This window comes from Talpa occidentalis, unplaced genomic scaffold (genome assembly GCF_014898055.3).
Source record: "Talpa occidentalis isolate TD23 unplaced genomic scaffold, MPIMG_talOcc4v2.1 talOcc4.7, whole genome shotgun sequence".
Lineage (NCBI taxonomy): Eukaryota > Metazoa > Chordata > Mammalia > Eulipotyphla > Talpidae > Talpa > Talpa occidentalis.
In genome coordinates, this window is record NW_023605083.1 from 12,679,657 (window position 1) to 12,702,797 (window position 23,141).

General features: G+C 40.0%; 2 protein-coding genes across 2 annotated transcripts in view; one reads left to right on the forward strand and one right to left on the reverse strand.

Moving 5' to 3' along the window:
• Positions 1-236: 236 nt before the first annotated feature.
• Positions 237-23,141, reverse strand: part of SH3GL2 (SH3 domain containing GRB2 like 2, endophilin A1) — a 183,280-nt gene continuing 160,375 nt past the window's right edge. The window contains exons 4-9 of the mRNA XM_037494013.2: positions 12,182-12,325; positions 10,949-11,082; positions 8,244-8,402; positions 5,922-6,025; positions 3,720-3,850; positions 237-1,791 (exon numbers count right to left, since the gene is read on the reverse strand). Of these exons, the coding sequence (XP_037349910.2) occupies positions 1,592-1,791; positions 3,720-3,850; positions 5,922-6,025; positions 8,244-8,402; positions 10,949-11,082; positions 12,182-12,325 (872 nt within the window). The 3' untranslated portion in view covers positions 237-1,591. The remainder of the gene's footprint in view (positions 1,792-3,719; positions 3,851-5,921; positions 6,026-8,243; positions 8,403-10,948; positions 11,083-12,181; positions 12,326-23,141) is intronic.
• Positions 14,062-14,513, forward strand: LOC119232102 (60S ribosomal protein L27-like). Its single transcript, XM_037494014.2, has one exon. The coding sequence runs from the start codon at positions 14,074-14,076 to the stop codon at positions 14,482-14,484; it is 411 nt and encodes a 136-aa protein (XP_037349911.1). The 5' UTR covers positions 14,062-14,073; the 3' UTR covers positions 14,485-14,513.

Consider the following 23,141-nt stretch of genomic DNA (forward strand, 5'->3'; position numbering starts at 1 on the left):
ACCTCTTCTCTCCACTTTCTGATGTGCTGTCCTAAATCTCTTTTCTGTGGTTACCAAGCTGTTTCCAGTGTTGAGGCTAGCTGGCTTCTTGGTAACAGATATTTCCTTCTTACAGAGTAGATCTGAGCTTGGAACCATATCTGGTTCTGATGTACTAGACAGAAACTAAATCAAACCCCAATACACCCACAGTCAGACTCAAAGAACCGACACAAAATAAGGACCAGAGTCTTTAATTCTGTCTTCAGCAATATTTATTGGAAACAGCAATGCTTCCCGTGTAAGAGTTTATATATTAAGCAGTAAGATTTGCCTTTCACTCCACATGATCCACTATCGCAGGTGGCACATCCGAAGCAGCACATTAAACCTCTAAAAGAATCTGTACAGCTAGATAAATAGAACTCTGGATACCTAACAGGACTTTAATGACTGATACCAAAAGAAAGAAATACTCATAAGCTTACTCACAGCACTGTACACAAAAAATGAAGATGAGATAGAAGGAATGGAAATTCTTAAAAAATGACTGAATTGGGAAAGTTTTGCATATGCAGCCACACATCTTAAACTGCTAAGCACAAAATTCATCTTTTTTTGGTCCTCATTGAGGGCAGAATATGCACAAATGATGTTCAAAGAACACAAGGTGAACATAGAAAGGAAAGATTTACTGTTTCTTGGTCTATGGACTAGTGAGGAAATGGTTTCTAGTGTCTTTCTCCTGTGTTTCTGTGGCAAATGGAGTCATGAAACATGTAATTCACAAGCAAAACTGAAGTGAAGATATTTGTTCCCCCTTCCCTGTAACCTTCGGAAAAGGCCTAAATACATGTTTCTGTACAGCAAGAAATGTAAGCTTGGAAAGCAGATTTCTTCCCAATTCCTCATAATGGAAACTCTCCTCTTTTCAGCACTTCCTACAATATGCTGATTGCTGACTCTCTTACTGAGAAACAAAATGAGTGTTCCCCCTGTGACTTTAATAGCTGGGAGGGAAGAAAACTGTGCCTCAGAAATAGGCAGAAGTGGGGGGCACAACAGTGACTGTTTTCAGAGAAGGCTTTGCACCCACACTCAACACTTTTCTACTGATAGCATCAAGGGACTAACTCATTCAGACCAGAAGACAATTTGCTGGTGAGGGAGACTTTCTTCACAATTCTGTGACTCACATACTTGGGAGGGGACGGTGTGAAAGCAAGACCTTTCTCCTATTTAAATGGAGAACCTGAGACCTTGACATGGCCCCTGGGTGATAGATAATATCTTCAGTAGAATGTTTTATCTGTGACGTGGCTCATGGTCATAGTCTAAAAACCCACAGTCTCCTGAGAACTGTGTAAACAGCACTACTGGCTGGTCTCAGATGGTATTTAAAAAGCACATGCCATGCCCACCAGACTAAGAAGATACCACCCATCACCATGACTCTGTGGGATCACACAAGTCAACCAAAGATACTCGGTGGGGCTTGATGACTTGGACCACTGCGGCCTGCACTTGGGATGTGTTGTAAGCAGCATTACCAAAGCAGTGGTTAAACTTAACTATCCGGGTCAAGAGGAGGTGAGCCAGCCAGCAAAACATCCTAATGGGGTAGAGCAACCAGAATTTCCACATAATTGATGGGGAAGAAGCCTGATTGGCCATGAAGCATCCCCTCGTACCAGTTCTCATCAATTTGGTTAGTGAGTGTGATGATATCACCCTCTTTAAAACCCAACTCCCCTTCATTTTCAGGCTCAAAGTCGTACAGGGCTCGGCAGCAGGGTTGATCCATTGGGGCACCTGGGAGTCAGAGCAGGAGAGAAGAACACAGAGAGACGGAGGATTTAACACATAGCCACAGCCTGCAGCATCGCCTGGCCGCTGTGCCCTTTGTCCCTCCCTCGCTTCTCTTCTTGCCCAAGTTGCCTGCTTCTACTCGTCCCATCCCCAGGCTCTGCTGCCCTCTATCAGTTTTCAGAAGCTTTCTCAGATTTCTGGAAGTTGTTGGGTTCCTGTTTCCATTTCCAGTAAGAAAAATGAACACGTCTATTTTTGTGATATGGACAACACAGTTCATCAAGGTTTGCCTTCCTGACAATGCCCAGAGATGGGAGACTGAATGACTTAGGAGTTTATAATGAGATTTAGGTTAACAGCACAACACAGCCAGAATTCCTTTCCTTCTAGCACTTTAAGAGCTCTTCACATGTGAAACAGTAGACTTCACGGACAATGCTTTGTAACCTCAAAGTAACAATGCCATTTCTTATTTGTTTCAAAAATAATGATTCTGGCGCCCAGAAAACTGCTATAATGTTGTGAAAACAAAACAATGTAAACATTGAGTGCAAGTTCTTACACTGTGTGACCTTGCACAATTTATTTCACTCAGTTTCTTTGTCTAAAATTGCTCCTAAATGGTAGTATTTTGGTGATTCAATGAGATTATGTAAAAAATTAAATAATTTTCAATTTGTATAGGAAATATGCATAATGTTAAGTGTGTGGTAATATGTAATGTAATGTTGCATATGTAAATATGAGGAGTGCACTAGAGCTAAGATATATGGAAAATAATGCACTATGAGTAAAATAATGAAGAATGGAAATGTATCTTCAAAATGGATCTACTTAAAATAGCCAAATATATTAATAGAGTGCATATACAAACAGGCATATAAACTCAGACAAGTGCACAAAGCTTCCATGCCATCTAGATAGTTTTGAAGGAAACTATGTAATTTATTTTTACTTAGATAAAGCAGCAAATTAATAAGTCTATCAAAGTGAAATATGTGGTTGGTTTCTCAGCAGGGAGAAGCAAGTTACACTTAACTTATATGAATGGTCCTTAGAACCAGTTAACTGCTAAGAGTTGAGCTGTCTATTTGGCATGCTGGGGCTCTGAGCAGCTCAGTGAGCTCAGAGGGCAGAGGGTCCCTGCTGTCATCACAAAACCCTCTGCGCTCCTTATAAATTCCTATAGAACATAAGCAGTGGGGATACAGGAAAAACAGAAGAAAATTGCAGGTCTTTGAAATCCATACCCAGCATAAGATAGTTTCCACTTTTTCAATGCAGCAAATGTCAAGGTGGAAATGTCTCAAGCACAGGTTTTATCTATTCTTCATGTGTAGGGGTGGGGAGAGTGATGGTGAAAGAATACATTGTTGGGTATATATCCACATTCCTGATGCAAAATGAATTTTAGCTTTTATTGTATCAACCAGGACAGATGAACTGGTTAGAGTGGGGAAGGGAAGGGAGGCAGGATTCATCTGCAAATATATTTACTCCTATGCTCTTTGACTCAGGAAACCCACCCTACACACTCCCGAAGCTGCTGCATGTGGGTTGTATGTGAGAGCATGTGTGCATCACTAGCCACGGGCATTCACTCTCATGCATGCTTGACATGTTAAGTTGACAGTCAAAATCAAGTATTAGTTAGGACATTAGTGTGTGCTGGTGATGGAGAGTGAGAGAAAAGCAGATATGAAATTGTATTACAGAGAAAACAGAAATGGGGGAGGGGGGAAGATATAATGGGTGAAAAAAGGAGGATTACTGTAAAGAGCTTCTAGCTGGCAGAAGAATTTTGTAAGACATATATTACAGTATGTATACTTCTTATGCAGCAAGAATGGATTGCTCCTAAAATTTTTGGAAGTGTTAAAAAGATGTGCCCAAGACCCATGTACTGGGTTCTGTAGGTCTCAGCTCCTTACCTGCAGGTTTGGGGGTACCTGTGTGAGAGAGGCCCCCATTGGGCTGGGTACTGTCTCCAGTTGGAAACTCCAGGCTCATTCGTGGTTTGGGCTGATATTCCCTTCTAGGTTGAGATGACGCTTGTCTTATTCTGCATTGACAGAGAAAGGGGGAAGGGAGAGCATGTAGCCAAATGAGACAGGCAAAAATAAATAAATAAATAAAACCCAGGAAATGCCTGAGTCACACACCAATCTATTACTGGGGAAGAGAGGAAGTCTGAAAATGACCTTTAGTTTTCATACATGTATCTGGCTCTGCTTTTAGTGATGTCCTTTTATGGTCATAACCTCACTGTCTTCATCCTTTCTCTCAATCCCTTACTTCTTACCTCATTCATTCAGAGCTTACTTTGCAAATATGCACTGTGCTAGATGCCAGGAACATAAAGATTAATAAGATACTATTTGTGCCCTTGTGCACTTTGGTCTGTTGGGGACAGCGAACATAAATAAAAAGGGTCAAAAATGCTGTTACAGAGACATGGAAAAAGTACTACAGGGATGCACAGGGTGAGGGTGGGAAGGAGATCCTCTGTCTATGGGAAAGTTGGAGAAGGTAAGGGAGGAGGCAAAACATAGGTAAGAGTCACACCCAGATGGATCAGTAGTTGTTTCCAGAAGACAGCTAGTCCACCTAGAGCCTGAGGAGGACTGGTATGAGGAAAGGAGGAAACTCTGCCTCCTCCAAGAATATTGAGCCCTGTGGGATCTAGGAAGGAAAAAGTGAATGCAGGCAGGAGGAAAGTAGATAGCTGGGTCAGTAAATGTAGTCTGCACACCCCTAAGTATTTTCCAGTTTCAGGTGTTCGCTAAGTAAGGCAGACAACAGATTTGCAAGAGTGAGTAGGGAGAATTAAGAATACAGTTGTTAGCAGAATGATACTGATTTTGAACATATTTCTGGGGGAAAATAAGCAAAGTGGTCCTTAATGCTCAGAATTCATAAAGACACATTTATTTAGTATGTTCTAGTGTACGTATGATTGTAAAAGTCTTAGAGGCTTCAGAATGTTAGACATATTCACACGAGGGTTCACTGAAAGAAGATGCATAGTTCAAGAAGACAGTGAGGAAAGGGAGTGTCTGGCCAGATGGAAACAGATGAGGAGCTTTCCCACAGTGCAGCATAATGACTTGAGGACACTGTTTGCTTATCAGCTATTAGAGATTAGTCTAGTAAAGAGCTGAGAGTTAAGGTTGCTGAGGTGATCCTTGATATGCACATGGTTAGCAGAAACATCCTGCTTAATCTAAGTAAAGTACCATAATGCAGTACCACTGCATACAGCGTGCACACTGTGTGCCCCAACTCCAGAGATACTCATTCTCCAAATAAATTACCACAGTCCAATGGGGCACATCTGAGGACATGGAACAGGGATACAAAGGTAGCTTTCTCTTATGGTGGAGGATTTGTATCACCACCAAGACAAACGCAAAATGACAAAAGACAGTCTTTCAAATAGGTTACACCTGTTCATGAACCCCAATTGCAGCACTGTGTGACCCTGGGCTAGTTATTTCATACCCCTGAGCTTCAGTGCCTCATCTGTTATTAGCCACTTGGTTTAATATTACTTCATTTACAGGACTGGTATAAGATTGATGATTATATCCTTCAGCATCCACACAGTGGCGCAAGGAGTTAAGCACTGAAGCAATCCACAGCCTCTGCAGCACGAGTTCGGTCCCCAGCGGGCCAGGGAGCAACCCACATGGCGCAGCAGACCTCTCCCGACTTGCCCGATGCTACCCTCAGCAGTGTACTTCGGTCAGTCTGCCTGTTCTGTTCCCCGCTCTGTCTCTGGTGAATCCTCTCCCCGTGCATCTCTGGCCTGTACGCCAGCTCTTGTATGCATAAACAAACAAATATTTTTTTAAAAAAAGAAATTACATCATCATTGGTAGCACCTTGGTGTTCCATCGGTGGTAGTCAAGATATAATCCAAGTATCACCTCTCATAAACACAGGGTTAGAATCAATGGATCAAAGGTAAGCAAAGCACAGGACAAAATAAAAACAAATGGCCCACTAGCTATCTGTACAGGATCAACAGGAATTTAGGCAGAAATATATTCTTTCTATTATTTCCACTTCCTTACACCTCATATCATGGCAAAAAAAAAAAAAAAGTAAAATACAGTGGAATTGTAAAATACCTTTCTTCCAGTCTGACGGTGACTTGCTGCAGGATCTGGACCGCCTGCTTGTGGTACTCCAGCTGGGCCTGCACGAGCGCAGAGAGCTGGCTCACCTGTTCAATCTGCAGAAATGGGGAATCACACCTTAGTTACCCATTACTGTCCTTAAGCAACTACTACTGCCTGGCACCTAAGATAGGGCTGCCCCTGACACAACCCACTGCTTGGTGATGCCAATGACTGTGTGCTGAGCCCAGCTAAGACAGGTAAGATGGTTTTGCAGGTTCCAAATCAAATAAAGATAAGAAATCACCCTTGTGTTTGGAAATGCTTTCCAAGAGGAGAAGCAACATAAGTCAGAATCCTGTGAAGATCACATGACACCCATTAAACAGTCTCATGCTTAGCTACAACTTTCTGATGTTAGGATTTGGCTTATTTTATTGATTTCCTATAGGAAAAGGATATATTCACCAAGCTTTGCTCCCTATACTTTTTATTTTGAAAATGCAAATGAGCTTTTATTGATCAAGTAATTTATTAATTTGGGGAAGAACTGGCATCTTTACAATAGTATGTCTCCTGTTATTTTGAATACTAACAAAACCTAGTAATAACTATGCAAGAAAAACTCAAGTTATAGCATAGTAAATTGTTTTAACCTTACAACAGAGGACTATAATAACTAAAACATCGAGGGAGAAACCTGGTATTTTCATTTTTTTGCTAAGAGCCTGGAAACTAGTCACTGACGTGTGTGTGCGCGCGCGCGTGTTGCTTTTTACAGTGGGTAACAGGGATCTCTTTTCCTAATACTTACAATAAAATGACTCACCCATAATGTCTTGTGGGGTTTAGGTAAATAAATGAGGTGAAGCACACTGCTTCCTTGGAAGCAAGTCACCAAAGGGATTCTCCCCCTTTGTGTTTTGAGCAGTTTCATAAGATGAACTTGTTTTGGTTCCTTTCTCAGCTACTCTAATCAAACCTAATGAAACACAGAATTTATACACAATTCAGTCTCGAGTGTGTTGTATGTTTTCATAAATGAGACCCCAAATTCTTTTATAGATGTGTTTTCTGTTCTCATTTTTGTGAATTGTGCTGTCTACAGATGACCTCAAGCTCCCTATACTTTTTAAGCTAAGTCAATATTAGTGCTGTTAACAAAAATGTGAATATTGATTTCTCATATGAGTACTGTGGGGAATAGTGGGGTGTGATGGAAAACCTTGTCCTGTCTGATTCGCATCTATAACATAAAGGTATTGCCTCAAGTGACATCCTGGGTTCACGCCAACTCTAGGCATCTTTGGTTATTCTTCAATTTGAGTCTCCTGTTGTGATCTAGTTGAACAGAGGCCTTAATGTCAACAGAGCCAATACTGCCCATGAGTTTTGGGGTAGGGTGGGGCACTGGGTGAGGGTACGAGTGTGGTGATTGAGGTTACTCCTCATGACTTCAATATTCCTGTTGAGTAGATGGACAAGTTATTTCCCATACACACAACCCTACATGGTATCTGGATGGTGGGAAAGTTCAATATGTTCAACATGCCTCCCTTGCCAGTCACCAGTCAGGCCACAGTGGTTAAGTAATAGTACATCAAGGCACCATAAACATCTTGGCAAAGTTGGCAAACAAATAATGAGGCTGGTGTGGGGATGAGCAAGGACAGCAAAGTTGGTTAACAGGTTTTGTTACATGAGTACTGGGAAGGAAGGAATGTCCTTATAGCTTCGAGGGTAACAGACCTTCGAAAGCCATGAATAATAATTTAGTACTCTGGAAATGTGACCTTAGTTTTTAAACCACCTCATCTATGCTCCAAATATAGAATCTATGCCACAATCATCCATCTCAACTGAAATGACTTTCTGAAAGAAAATGTCAACTTTGCTTCAAAATATAGAATAGCTTAAACTATGTTGGACACTCAATTCAGAATGCATTATAGTTGATGTTCTTTTATAATTTGTAGTCCATCTGCACTGTATTTCAACAGGGTAATTTTTTTTAAGCTACTGGACTTATATACATGGTTCATCAGAAACATCCTTTATCTTTCTACTATTGGTAATAAGCAACATAGATATTGCTACTATTTAGATCATTAGTAGCAGACAATCTAGTTAAATCAACTGTGGGAATAAAGAAAAAAATTTACCATTCCTCTATGTTCTTTATAATTTCAATTTTTTTAAAAAAAAGAATCTTCTGATGTTCTCAAGATAGTGTGTAGCAGATATTATGATGTTTTTAATCATGTAACACTTTAACGCAATAATCTTGTGATTTAATAGCAAAATTAAATTTAAAACCACAGGATAGTTACTCACATCCATCTCCAAGAGATTGAACATGCTTGACTCAGCAATTTCTTTAGACTCATCAAATTTCTCCAGAGCTTGACGAAGTTCTTCATCTGGAATCTTGCCTTGTCGTTTCTTCTTATAATCAAAGTCCAGGCGTCGACCCTCCAACTTCTTTAGATGATGCTGAAAAAGTGAAGTGTAGGAATATGCTTTGAAAGGGCTTAATGGAAAAGACCTATTTACAACCCATCATGCCTATTTGCTTCTAAAATAAGACAGGCTAAATTGTAAAATATCTCATCACCAGAAAAATAAAGATGACTGCATCATCCTGAAATGAATTAAGAGCAAGGAGGAAACTGTGAGAACTACCAGTGCCCTTTATATTCTGCTCTTGCCGAACCAAAGTCAGGCTGGAATATGCCTTTCCTTTCCATGACAAAATCTGGGAATGTGTGTCCATGCCCCACACATGTGGAGAGCACAGGCATGTAGAGCCCAATGTCCCCATTTCCAGAGAAATAGAGTCTTGTTAGAAGGTAGAGGAAAAACTCTTTCCTTGAAATAAAGTGAGAAATAATGATATTCTTGCTTTAGAGCCACAATATGTTAGTGCTGGAAAAAACTTATTTTTGAAGTAATCCAATCTGTTAGAAATAACTAAGTTGGGACCTCCCTGGTGGCGCAAGGGGTTAAGCACTGTACTATGAAGCAATCCACAGCCTCTGCAGCACAAGTTCGATTCCCAAATGGCCAGGGAGCACATGGTGCAGCAGACCTCTCCTGACTTGCCCACTGCTCCCCTCAGCAGTGTGTTTCAGTCAGTCTGCCTGTTCCCCACACCGCCCCGCTCACCTCTGGCCTATACCCCAGCTCTTGTATGCATAAATAAATCTCAAAAAAAAAAAAAAAAAGAACTAAGTTGCCTATTAAAAATATGAACAAGAATACCTAGGGTGGAAGCCCAGGAATCAATATCTTAACACTTAAGCTAGCTGACAGATGCAGATTTGGGGGAACTATCGATTAGCTTGACTTTCCCATTTGACAGATAATGAAATTCAATCACATAACCTAGCTGGGAAGGATCCTTAGAAAGGATCTAATGCCCCACACCATGCTTGAATCCCTCCTTGCATCACCCCTAATACATGGCTGTCCAGTCTCTGCCCAACACTTCCAGGGACAAATGGAAAAATAGCTTCTCAAAGCTACAAAACGTTTTCTTCTTTAGAACTGTGGTGCTTCACTACTATGGACTGGAGAAAATGCTGGATTTTCCTTGATTCTGGATATGTAAGGAATGAAAGGGAAGGAGATGAAAACAGGGCTGGAATGTGAAAAAATGAGAAAGACATTAAATTGAGATCCATAAATGTCTCTATACAATCCAGTAACCCAACTCCCTGGCATTCACCTGAGAATTTCAAAAACACTTTTGAAAGGAAACTTGCACTTCCATGTTTTTTTGTAGTGCTATCTATAAAAGCCAAATTATGGAAACAACTCAAATGACCCAAAACAAAAGAATGAATCAAGAAGATGTGGTATATATACATAGTAGAACGTCATTCGGTGAAAAGATAAACTCATGCCATTTGAGCAACATGGATGGAGCTAGAAGGTATAATGCAAAGTGAAACAGGTCAGAAGGAGAAAGACAAATACCAGATGGTGTCACTAATACGTGGCATACAAAGGAACCCAACAAAGGGTCAGATTAAAACAAGGCTAAAAAATTAACCCTTGTAAAAAAAAAAAAACTAACCCTTGAAAGTAGACTATAGAACTGAAGCATCCAGAGGGGAAAGGGAGTGGGAGAGGGTAAGAACCAGGAGGGAAGGAAGCACAGTGGACTACGGTGGTGGACTATGGGTAATTCGGAGGTGGGTGCACTATGTTGGCAATACCTAATTGGGGCATCTTAATATCACCTCAATTAAAATTTAATTAGCTAATAATAAAAAAGAAAAAGAAGTAAAAAGGAAAGGTGAAAGAATACTCAAGGCCTTCCTTCCAAGTACATGCTCTGCCTCTATTTCATGCCTTCATCCAAACTAAACATTTATTCCTTTGAAGGAATAAAGCACTGAACTTGGAGTTAGTGGCAGGGTACATAGCACTGGAGTCAGAGTTACACTTTAGATTTAGAGTAAGTCTACCACTTTTTAACTGTTGGATCTTGAGAAAGTGGTAAGGTTGAGGAAGATTAAAGTTAGAATAAGGGGATCTAGGAGAGTTTAATTATGGCAGTCCGTTTTACAGTCAACAGAGTTAAATTTCAGACAGGTTTAGCAAGTATTTGTTGAAAGAATGAATGAACAAACATTACATACCTATATAGAGGTGAAATCAGATTAAGCTCACAACTGGTACAGTTAGAATCTTAGGCGGTAAAGTCAGTCCAGAAACCCATAGAATAATTTAATTTTGTATTATCAGGGAAAGTATAGTATTCAGGAGAGAGCTTCAAAAAAAACTTTAAGTGAAAATCAAATGTGGAGAAGTAAAATGTAATATACATTACAAATGTAATACCGTCAAAAGAGTGAAGCAAAAATTACTGAATTTCTGGTTTCCATCAATTGATTTTACTGGAATGTCTTGCAATTCACATGCTCAGTGGCGACAATATGCACAGAAAGCTTAAAAATGTTTTCCTATTGAAAAGGACACTTGCATCTGCATGAGTTAAAGTGCCCCCTTCCCAAAACACTAGTTGTAGGTACCTGAATTTCCCTCAGATCTTTGTCATGAAGATTCTGAAGGGGGTCAATGAAGTTCTGCTTTACTTCCATGTCCAAAGAGTCTTTCACCTCTGAGAGTTCCCGCATGGCCTCTCCCACATCACCAAGTGCTGGGCCTGGAAGGGGAAAATGAAGAATGAAATCACAATCTAATACCGTGGGCTTACTACCTGTATTCTGCAGACAACTGAGACAAGAGAAAACATAATATACTTTCCAGAAAACATTACAGTTTTCACTGTAGAGTTTTCACATCATTCTCCAAGAGGATGATGGTATCTCTCACTTTATAAAAAAACATAAAAATTTGCTTTTCCATTAAAAAGCAATTTGGGAAGCTCCCTAGCCTTCCCCATTCTATTGTTGCTCTAATAGAGGCCTCATTTAAGGACAATGCATTTAGCAAAAGGAAATACCAGGAACAGAGAGCCAGGTTCAACCAAGAAGGATGGTTATTTGCTGAGACCTCACATTACCAGGGAGTAAAACAGAAGGTGTTTAGAATGTGAGAAGAGAGGGCAGTGAAGGAATACACCACGTCTCACCTGAGGCAGTAGAATTATGTTCCATACACAAAAGAGCAGAAATCTAAGGGAACATTCATGGGTCAGGGTGTTGAATCACACTGATTGTGACTGTTTTCTTTGCCCCAAGACTCAGTTATAGCCAGACACACTCCATAGTAAGTGGATATGTCAACCAGCTTATAAAGATTTGGATCTCATCAGAGAACAAAGAATATCCCTAGGACAAATCACATTAAAAATAAGGAATTTTGGGCCTCTCTGGTGGCGCGCAGGGTTAAGCACCGCACTATGAAGCGATCCAAAGCCTCTGCAGCACGAGTTCAATCCCCGGCCGTCCAGGGAGCAGCCCACATGGTGCAGCAGACCTCTCATATCTCGCCCGCTACTCCCTCAGCACTGTTTCAGTCTGTCTGTTCTGTTCCCCACTCTGTCTCTGGTGGATCCTCTCACCCCCTGCATCTTTGGCCTGTACCCCTGCTATTGTATGCATAAATAAATAAATCTTAAAAAATTAAATAAATAAAAATAATGAATTTCCCTACAAGCAAATTTTGGCTTATGTACACAAGAGCTGAAATTGAGAACCAAAATATGAAATGATTTGAATAATTTCCTATAGAGCTTCTACCTGACATTAAAATCCCCATGGACAAATGAAAGAGTGAAAATGTGAGAAAGCAGTCATTACCAAAGTTGCAGTCATCTCCAAGCTCTCTTCCAAACTTGAGCATGGCCTCTGCGAGCAGTGCTTCTGCCTGAGGGTAGCCAGGCCCTTTCTCCTGGCCACGGATTTTGGACATGGTGTTGATCATGCTGAGTTTAGCTCTGGAAGCTGAAAGATTATCAGACCTCTGAATTAATCTTTCTTAAACATTATCATCCCTGTTTTTAAATGAATTTTTAAAGGTATTACTTTCAGAAACAGAGAGTAAGACTGGAAAAATACCAATTTAAGACACCAGAATTCCTCTAACATGGTGTCAACCAGATTGCTTCACTAGCTGAATTCGCCCCTACTGATCCTTCTCTTCTTAAGAAATCTACCTTCTCTCACTTTATCACTAATTATTTTCCCTCAAAACTTTATTCTTTCTTACAAATTGTTGCAATCTCTCTGACTATGGGTCCATCTTTACTTTCCCATCTTTACTATCTAATTAGGTGAAGTCACCCTCCCATTGGGTTTTTTGTGAAACAGCATCTTAATAGCAATCTCTCCTCTGCTCCATGAGAGCAGGATCCAGATTTGTTGACCTGTGTATCTCCCAGAGACAGTGAGCATAAAGCTGTGTAAACTATATTTTTAAGCAGTAGAAGAAATGTGCACATAAATGAATAGACTATCTTGGAAACCAGTAGCAGAGCATGGCAGTGGTTTTCATAAGTAGATACAATGCACATCTTTTGGCTCAGGTGACCAACAGTATTTTGAAACAAACAAAGAATGGAAACTTTCAGAAAATACTTGTTTTGTTGAAAAGCAGATGATATTAGCTATCAAACAGACTTTTTTTTTAAGAGAAAAGGGAAGATACCTGGCTTGGGTGAGGGTGGCATTCCATAGTAAACAAAGGGCATTAGGGCCAATCCACATAGTGAAAGTGAGAGCCAGCCCACTTCTCCTACTCATCTTTGTAGAGAACTGGCAACCAGGTGTGTAGCCTCTGGGCAGGGGACTAGAATATGCTTGCCCAGGTAACACAATCAACCCAAGAAAAGAGACCTCAAGGGTCCTGAGCTGGAAGCATCAATGCAATGATCCCAGGCTGTCCATCCTAGATTGAAGCCATTAGAAGCAATTAGCTCCACCCAACCTCCCCACAGAAGCATTGTTTTCCACCTAAGTGGAAAGATCAGCCACTAACACCAGATTATGAAAAAAACCAACAAAAATGGAATGATATGAAGCAGTTCCAGGAGACAAAAATAACTATCAATAATATTTTTAGGTGTCTAAGATACTTTATCCATGCAATAAAACAGTAACAGGAACATTCTTAGAAATTAAAATACACATTAAATATGAATGTAAGCAAAATATAAAATTACAAAATCAATAAAAGCACAAATGATAGTGTTGGGGCAAATCTCCCCTAAAAAGCAGAAAAAGAAATAGGAGATGGAAATCAAAAGGTTGCACAAGGACTCTTCAAGGAGTCCACATACTAGAATCACATTATCATATGACTCTACATGTCTCCTATTATTATCATATTATTCTACATGTCTCAGCTTTGTGCAAGGGCATAAAATGAAAACAGTGAATAGTGATCTAACAAAAATTATGCTATAAACATACTGATAAAATGAGATAGGAAAAGAATGTGGAGGAATGGGAAGATAGGAAGAAAGCAGACAATTCTAATCTTCCAAACTGGAAATTAAAGAGAAAACACCCAAAACTGGAAAACCAAGCAAGAACGATGTAAGCATACTGTTTCAAGATTAGATGTAAAAAACCAAAGAAAAAGCCACAAGAAACTTCAAAGTGTTACTTCTGGAAAAAGGGAGCAGAAAAGGTATGCTGCTTTTTGTAAAAAAACAAAAAACAGGCTGTAGGCCCGAGTGGTTGCTGCTGAAATGGGCAAGTTCACGAAACCCGGGAAGGTGGTGCTGGTCTTGGCCGGATGCTACTCCGGACGCAAAGCGGTCATTGTGAAGAACATTGATGATGGCACCGCAGACCGCCCTTACAGCCATGCTCTGGTGGCTGGAATTGATCGCTATCCCCGCAAAGTGACAGCTGCCATGGGCAAGAAGAAAATTGCCAAAAGGTCAAAGATCAAGTCTTTTGTGAAAGTGTATAACTACAATCATCTCATGCCCACCAGGTACTCTGTGGATATCCCCTTGGACAAAACTGTTGTCAACAAGGATGTCTTCAGAGATCCTGCTCTTAAACGCAAGGCCCGACGAGAGGCCAAGGTTAAATTCAAGGAGAGGTACAAGACTGGCAAGAACAAATGGTTCTTCCAGAAGCTGCGATTTTAAATGTTTTGCTTTGGTCATTACAAATACAAAAAAAAAAATGAAAAACAAAAAACAAAAAACAAAAAACAAAAAAAACCCAATGCTTTGTAAAACTTTTTTTTTAATAACTTGTCAAGGTATTACTATTATGAAAAATAGCACTATAATATTTTCCAGTTCACTTTCCCTCAGGAGACCCTAAGTTATGGCTGAACTAGGTAAGCAATGCTCACCAATTTTGCCAATCCAGGTACTGCTCTAATTTGCCCTTTCAACTAAAAAATTTTGTTAAAAATATTTTCATTACTATAAAAAAATAACTAGGAAACATTCTAAGTATTAACAGGTGAAATGCCATCAGAAAAGCCATCAAAGGAAAGGGCTTGCTGAGTCCATACCTAGGTGATTTCTGGAAGGAAAAGTGTGGGTGAATTTAAACAACAGAAAGTGAAAAATAGGATGAACATAAAAGGTTCATCAAATCCAAGAAAAGGGTTCCCTGTTATGTATGCTGCTAAAAATGTGAAATTTTTTTGGGGGGGCCTCAAAATCTTTGCTATCTTTTAAGGAAGACGAATACGGGCAGCAGAGGCTCAATCTAAATCAGCTTCCAACTCGAAAGAGTAATCCACAGCACCCTTGAAGAGTTTTCTAATTCTGGCACAGCCGAAGGGAAGTCAAAAGCTCGGCTGAGAGTAAAGTTGAAGCTCTGCCCTCATTGCTGACAGAGTTATTTTCTGTGACCTAAAAGCGGTGTTCCTGTGAGTCACTGCTCAGTCGCTCCTGAAGCTGTTTATATAAAGTGGTAACTAACTGGGAATATGGCTAGTGTGGCAACTACTGTAAGAACTCAGAACTGCTAAATCTTAAGTTGTTTTTATTTTCATTTCTTAATCCAAATGAACCACAAGAAGAAAAGCTATGGGGTCTTATTCTTCATGGAAAGTATCATAGTGCATTAAAATAAACTAGTTTGGGCTTATTAGGGGTAAAAATCCCGGCTCTAAATCTAGCTGCTATGAATCTCTAAAAAATATCTTGTTCATAAGGTCGCTGCTAGTGTTTAATAATAAACAGCAGCAGGAGCAGTTGGAACAGTTGGGATTAAGACAGATTCTGGTGTCAGAATGTCTAAGTCCAAATCCTGACTGTATTTCTTGCTGTGGGCCTCAGTTTCCTCATCTATAAATGGTATCTCCCTTTCACTGCACTAGGTTGATGTAAAGATTAAATGACAAAATGTATGTCACAATACTAGCATAAGATAAACATTCAATAAATATAGGCCATTTCAGTGAGGGGCAGACATGCTAGCAAGTTTGCTTTGTGACTTTGGATGAATTACTAAACCTCTCCGAGTCTCAGGTTGTACATTTATAAAGAGCTGAGAAAAAGGAGACAGCTGGTTAATTCCTAAAACTCTTCAAAGTTCACTTACATAAGGTGATTTTTCTTAGAAGACTTTCAGTCATAGGACAGTTCAGGCAGTTTCCCAAAGTTGCTAGAACTATCCTTCTTTGGAAAGGCCTTCCTTCTCTCTCTATCGGCCCTCCCAACACACCAACAGGTACACACACCTCTTCTACAAAGTCTTTCTGCCTCTATGTATGTGACGCCTTCCCTCATTTCATGCTTCCACTGTGCCCTGGATATAGATAGGTCATGTCTTATGTGATACCTTACTTCTCTGTTCGAATGTCTGTTTCCTGTTTCAAGTTGAGAATTCTAGCTCAAGCTCAAGCATACAGAGGTGTTCCTTATTAAGGATACCATTTAAAATTTTTAATTTTTTAATAAAATTCTTCTGCATACATTGTTGTTTCTAACCCTTATAAAAGACTTCCTATTGACAAGCACCAAGGCCTCCTACTGTGCTGTGACATGGATCTAAAGGTTGCTCATTAATTAGATCTAAATGACACACTAAATGATCTGACAGTATGATTTGGTGAGTGGGTTATGCTGATGGCAATCTGGCTGATGCTACCCTTACACAAACTAGCCCAGAAGTGGCTGCATCCTTCATTTCTACAGACTCCATTTCTCAAAGCGCATCCTGTTCACTCAATACTAACTTAATATTAACATTCTCATATAAATGACTCTTTGGAAGTAACTGATCTCTAAATGATACCATGACAAATATGCCTCCTATGAAAATGAGAAGAGAGCATACAATCTCCCAGAATCCAGATACAGGCTCTCATTTACTCCAACACCACCAAAAAAAAAAAAAAGCGTTCCTAGGTTAAATGGGGAGCCCTAGGTAAAGGGATAAAAACAGATCAAATTAACAAAAGTCAGTAAGTAGACTACACTGGACACAATGATGTATATCCACCAGTACAGAAAAATTCTGAATATACCTGTTTGATTGAATTGGTATTTATCAAAGATTTGCTGTAAAGGACTTTCCTTCTGTGATAAAACAAAGCAAGTATTTACTAAGCACCTACTGTGTGGGAGGGTCTGTGGGAGGGGCTGTGCTTGGGAGACTTTGAAAGAAGCAAGACCCCAGGTTCTGTTCTCAACAGCTCACTGTCTAGTTGGAGAATCAAACAGTGCTCCACTTATGTGACATGAAGTAGACATGGCCATGCTCTGGGTAAGGTTAAAATGCATTTAGATCATAGAAAAGAGCAATAGATTCTGCCTACAAAAGGAAGGCCGAGTAGGCTCAGAAATAACTGACACAAGTTGAGTTTTCTTGAAGAATGAACTATAAAAACAGAGAGACAGGAAAGGTGACTAGGCATCTGGATAATATGAGCAAAGGCACATGAAGGTGCTTGAAGTATCTGGAAACTTCAACCAGTCTGTGGCTTTGATGTAAGGTCAGAGAGGACAAGGTGAAGCAACTACAGGTTTCAAAGTTGAAACCATGTTATATAGGACCCTGAATTTCATGCCAATACGCTTAGATTCTACTTGTAGTCATTGTGACCCAATCAAAAGGTTCTGACAGTTACTTAAGAATCGGGCCTTCAAAAGAGTTTAAATTCAGATTAAATCAAATTAAGTTTTAGCAAAAAGATTCCTATTATTAACATAAGGAAATTGGGAAGACGCTGAGGCAGAGAGATCATTAAGAGTATACTTTAAATAAGAGCTTCCTAAGGAAAGAAAGGGGAGAAAAAGAGAAGTGTAGAGTCCTCGGGAGGGTAGCATTAACAGGACCAGGTGACTCATTTAATGTGAGAACAAAAAAAGGGGGCATCTGGGTTAATGTTAGGACAGTGGTTGGCTGCCTGTTAGAGTCACCTGGGAGTAGCAGGTGATTTTAAGCTATTAACTTAAACTTCTTTTCTTGAGAGATGCAATGCAAAGTCAAGACATGGGGATCTTAAACCATTGAAGACAGGGCAAAAGTGGTGTTCTGAAGGGTGTTTTGATCGCAAATTGAATGATGGCAGCGGACAGAATGCTTTTTCCCCTAAGGAAAAAAATTGGGAGTCCCGGTGTCATTTTTTTTTAAAGTCTGATTCATTATAAATCAAAAATCAAGTTTTACAGCAAATGGGATTTCCTTAGCTCTGGAAACGAGTAGCCTTTGTGGACCAGGATGCTGTGATGTACAGGGTCAGCAAAAATGTGGGCATAGGCTGGGCAGTAAAAGGAGTTCAGGGATGGTGAAAATGAGTGCTCACTGGTGGAAGGGGCAGGATGGTAATGAGTCCTCCATGCTGTACCTCTTCTTCCTTACCTACCCTAAATGATCATGATATGACAGTTTGGGCAGGGCCCCTGTGAAAATAAAATAGTATTACAATCTGCCTAAACTGCTCTATTATGTACTCGACAGTCACTTCCTTTCCTCTTCAATCTTTTGAGAGATTTCAAGTAATTGAAATCTCAAGTAAGGAAACACTGACAGGTATCTGTCACAACAGGGAGAAGCCTGGTTTGGATGGGTACTGACAAGCACACGTGATACACTCAGTCCCAAGCGGTGGTTACAGCATTCCAGGCAGCACTGCCATGTCCTGACTATTAGGGGAAGCCTTTTGGGTTTGGCATCCACCAGGGAAGGTCAAAGAAATGAACAGATTTTCCATGAGCCTTTCACTGCTTTCAGAGACTGAATTCCTTTGTCATCTCTCCTGCCTTATAGAAACCAAACCTAGCTGCCCCAAAAAGCAGAGATCTAACACTCATAAACATTACCACCTGGTCTGAAAACTTGGGAAGAACCCTGAAATATCTTTGAAAAGCTGAATATCAGAACCACATTTCATTCCATAGCAATCCCAGAAGTATCTATTATGAGTGGTTCATATATGTCATCTCTTTAATCCAGCTCATCCAGATAAGGAAAAGGAAATGTAGAGAAATGATGTAACTTGGATAAGGATATGCAGCAATAAGAAGCTGAATGAGAATTTGAATCCTAGCTGTGTTTTAAAAGCTCATTCTCATACCAGAAAGCCACTGTGGTTCTGGTTGCTTTATTATATCTTCATTAAAGTAGGTCATATCAGGACTTGTCAGCAGCAAAGTGTAGTGCTTTAGCTATATTTATACTCGCTAGGTGCTTAAAAATGCAGAAGTGAGGAAGCATGATAGATGCTGAGACTCAGGAGGCAGGATGGGTTCTGCACCATGAGCCCTAGCTCAAGACTGGAGGTCTTTCCTTCTGCGTGACCTTGGGTGAACTGCCTGACCCATCTGGACCCCTGCTTCCTTACTCTGAACATAAGACCAGCTTACCTGACTTTCATAATGCCTTTTAAATCTAAAAATCTCCCTAAGATTACAATAAGATAAGTGAATTAGGTCATTTGCAAATAATTAGATGGTATCCATCCTGGCGAGTGTACATGGAACCTAAATGTAAATTTTCAAAACCAATGAAATTTACCTTCGTAAAACTTTTGCTGAGATCGGAACCAAGAGGTTTTACTTTAGAACTCCAATGCAAAGATTTCTATTTCTAAAATGAATACTCTAGCCAGACGACTTTCTGGTGGTCTGTTTTCTGTTTATGGATTTTTACATAAAAGGGAATTATCTTAAAAGATCAAATGGATATTTCAAGGAAAACAAGAAGATAATTTATTCTCCCCTCTTGCAGAAAATTACAAATTTCATTAGGAATAATTATAATTAGTTACTAAATACAACAGACTTTGTTGAACAAGCATTAAAATTTGGGGGACCAAATTGACATTTAAATATAAAAACACGGCCTCTTTTTGAAGATAAAAAGATTAGAACTGCACTGTCCTATGACAGAATCTATTATTATTTCCTATAACCAATGCAAGGACACATGCTTTCAAAGGAATAACACAGGACAGGGCTCAAATTGCAGCACGGCTGAACACCGGCTCTGCAGGGAAGAGAAGGTGCATATCCTCTCAGCGTTACTCCTCATGGAATAAGTAAGAGAAAATAATATTGTGCAATATCATTGTTTTAGCAGTGAAATGAGGTAATATATCTTTTCAAAGCAAGCACTAACCAAATGTTAGTTACTTTCTCCTCCTTCCCTCTTTTGGTTGGAGAAAACTGTAGTTTTCTATTTGCCTTTTTAATTACCTATCAAGAAACAATGATGTCTTTAATTGGGAGAAAATTCATTCTTAATTATTTTTTAAAGATTTATTTATTTATATAAGAACTGGGGAACAGGCCAGATGTGCAGGAGGGTGAGAGGATTCACCAGAGAAAAAGCGGGAACAGAACAGGCAGGCTGACTGAAATAACACTGTTGGGGAGCAGCAGGTGAGACAGGAGAGGTCTGCTGCACCATGTGGGTTTCTCCCCCACAGGCCTAGATCGAACCCAAGCTGCAGAGGCTGCCTACAGCTAATCAGCATTGTGCTCAACTACCTGCACCACCAGGGAGGCCCTCTTAATTATTTTAACTAAATTTTTAAAGTTAGTACAGAGGCTTTGGGATTGAATTGGATATGAGTACAAATCTCCAAATCACACTAAGTTAGATTAAGGGCTTAGTACTTGCAACAAAACATATGTAATACATACATTTGAGCACGTATTTCACAAAGGCAACCCAGGGTGATTGCCTATCAGGACCTAATTTTCCTGAGTGATCTCAAAATGTAGAAGTTTGAAATGAGTGTTTCAATGTTGCCTGTACTGAGTAACCTGTTCTCCAGCCTTGTACACTAATGGTTTATTAAAGGATGCAAAAGTTTTACATGGTAATAGGGTCTTAAGTAAATTTTCTCAAGCCTATGCAGTTTCTTTTGAAGTTAAATATCAACAGGGATTGAGGAAAAGGAAGAGTAAAGTTTGCCCATGACTTACATAAATGTGTGACCCTAGCACTGGTTCATGCTACCCTCAACCCAAATAACAGGATTTATAAATAGCACCTCTCTCCAAGGGAATAGAGCTCTCTTGTGCCCTGCTGAGTGGGAAGCAGCAGGGAGGTATTTTAAGATACTGAGCTATGGTATCCAGTCAGCAGCCCTAAGAGCCTGTGAGATGCCAACATCTCCCACCTCGACTTGGGGTGTTGCAAGGTGCCACCACAGGTCTCACAGCATACCTTGGGAGAGTAGGCAACTGCATCACAGGAGCTTAAAGCAAAAATTCCTGCAATTTGAAAAATACACAATTCCCTGTGTATTAACATCATGAGGCTTTGCTTCTTCCGGTTTTTTTTTTTTTTTTTTTTTTTTGAACAGATAAAGGGTGAGCCCTTGGTGCTGTAACACTGTTGTGAGAAAGGTCCTGCAGGGACTTTTCCTGGAAGGGTTTTTCTGTGCAGGAATTGCTGGGTAAGCACCTGAGATGCCCTGAGCTAGGGCTGTAGGCTTCTGGGCATAGAAGGAAGTCATTCTTGAGCTCTGATAAAGTTCCTGGCACTGTGCCAGGTGCTTTTCACTGTCTCATGTTTCAAAGATATGATCAATCTTATAAAGAGTGGACCTGTCCTTCCATTCCCACCATACCCTAGGAGGTTCAGGAGGCTTCATTCTAAGTTGAAAAGATGTTCGAGGTTTTCTCAATATGCCTCCTGCTTCCCTGTAAGGAAAATATCCAGGCAGACAAAAGTGATAAGAGCAAGTGGCCTGGATCCCAGCAGACAGTAACATGCTTGCTGGGAATTGTGCTGGGAAAAAATCATGTACTGTATTTGTTTTCTGTGCTGCATAAAAAATTTCACAAACAATGGGCTCAAATAACACATCATTGTTATAGTTTCTGTGGGTTAGAAATCTGTAGGTTCATAGATCAGTTCTCTGTGTAGACTACAATCAAGGTGTTAGCAGATTGCCTTGTTTTCAGGAAATTTGGTAGGGAAGAACAAACTGCTTCCAAACTCAGCCAAGTTGCTGAAAAAATTTCCCTTCCTTGTGCTGGTATGACTGAAGGCCCCGGATTCTTACTGGCTATCATCTTGTAGCCACCCTTGGGTCCTATTGGCTCCCTAGTTTCCTGACAGAGCCCTCTCCTTAGGCAGTCACAAGATAGCAGTTTTCATGGTCTAGGCCAACAGGGCACTGGCTCTCATTCCAGTCTGAGCAGACCATTTTATACAATGTAACATAATTATGGGAGTGACATCCCATCAACTTTCTGCCATATAATGTAACCTCATCCAGGCAGTGGTAAGCGACTGATCCCATTACCTTTGCTATATTCTATAAATTAGAAGCAAGTCACAAAGTACCTACACTGAAAGGAAAGGGATTATACAAACATTCACTAAGGGTCACTCCAGAGTGTATTCACCACACACACCATGACTAAAGGTGTTTTCACATTTTGTTGCATAAGAAAATGAAAATAAAATGAACTCTGGAAACAGTCATATTTGAATATGAATTATGTTTCTTTTATTGCATGACTTTGGACAAATTATTTAATCTCTCTTGAAGCTACAGTTTTCTAATTGAAAACACAATCAACTAATATCTATGTCTATAATATGAATGGTCTGGAAATAGCCTCAGCCCAGTGAACTTAAAAGTATGCACATTCACACCTGCCTCAAAGCAATTGTAAAATGTATTAATTGTACATGACACCAAGTAGAAATTACACAGACAGAGTACCTCTTATCGTGACCTCTTCAAGCCTGCAAGGCATGACTCTACCTGAAATGTTAGCTGCTCCTACAGGTGGAGCTTAAATATGCTTAAAGCGATTTGATTCCTTCATTCAGCAAATTAAGCACCTACTAACTAGGTACTGGCTATACATTAAAAAAAAAAAGACATAGTTCTTGTCCTTGATAGTTTACAACATATTGGGAGAGACAGAGACCACTCATTCAATAAATATTTATCAAGGGCACTGCTTGTATATTAATGGTAGTAAACAAGAAAAAGTTGCCACAGTTGTGGAGGCAGCATTCTAGAGAGGAAATGGGGGGTGGTGGGCAGTAAAAAGGTAAAACAGAGGGTAATTTTAAATGGTGACAAAACCACAGAAAGAGATATGAGGAGTGCAGACACATTATTTCCAATAGGGTGGCCAGGAAAGGACCATGTAGGAGAGTGAAATAATAAGCAGCCATGATAGGAGCCAGAGGAAAATGTTCCAGGATGGGGAATCTCCTGTGCAAAGACCTTGAGGCAGGAAAAGTAAGCATGCTTGAGGATTAGAAAGAAGCCAACAGAGCAGTCAGCATGGTCTCAGCAGGAGAGCAAGAGCCAAATCATGAAGGGTCTTATAGCCAGAAAATAAGTCTATTATCAGCT

Coding starts and splice junctions, on each gene's coding strand:
- LOC119232102 (XM_037494014.2), top strand. CDS start 14,074: ATGGGCAAGTTCACGAAACCCGGGAAGGTGGTGCTGGTCTTGGCCGGA.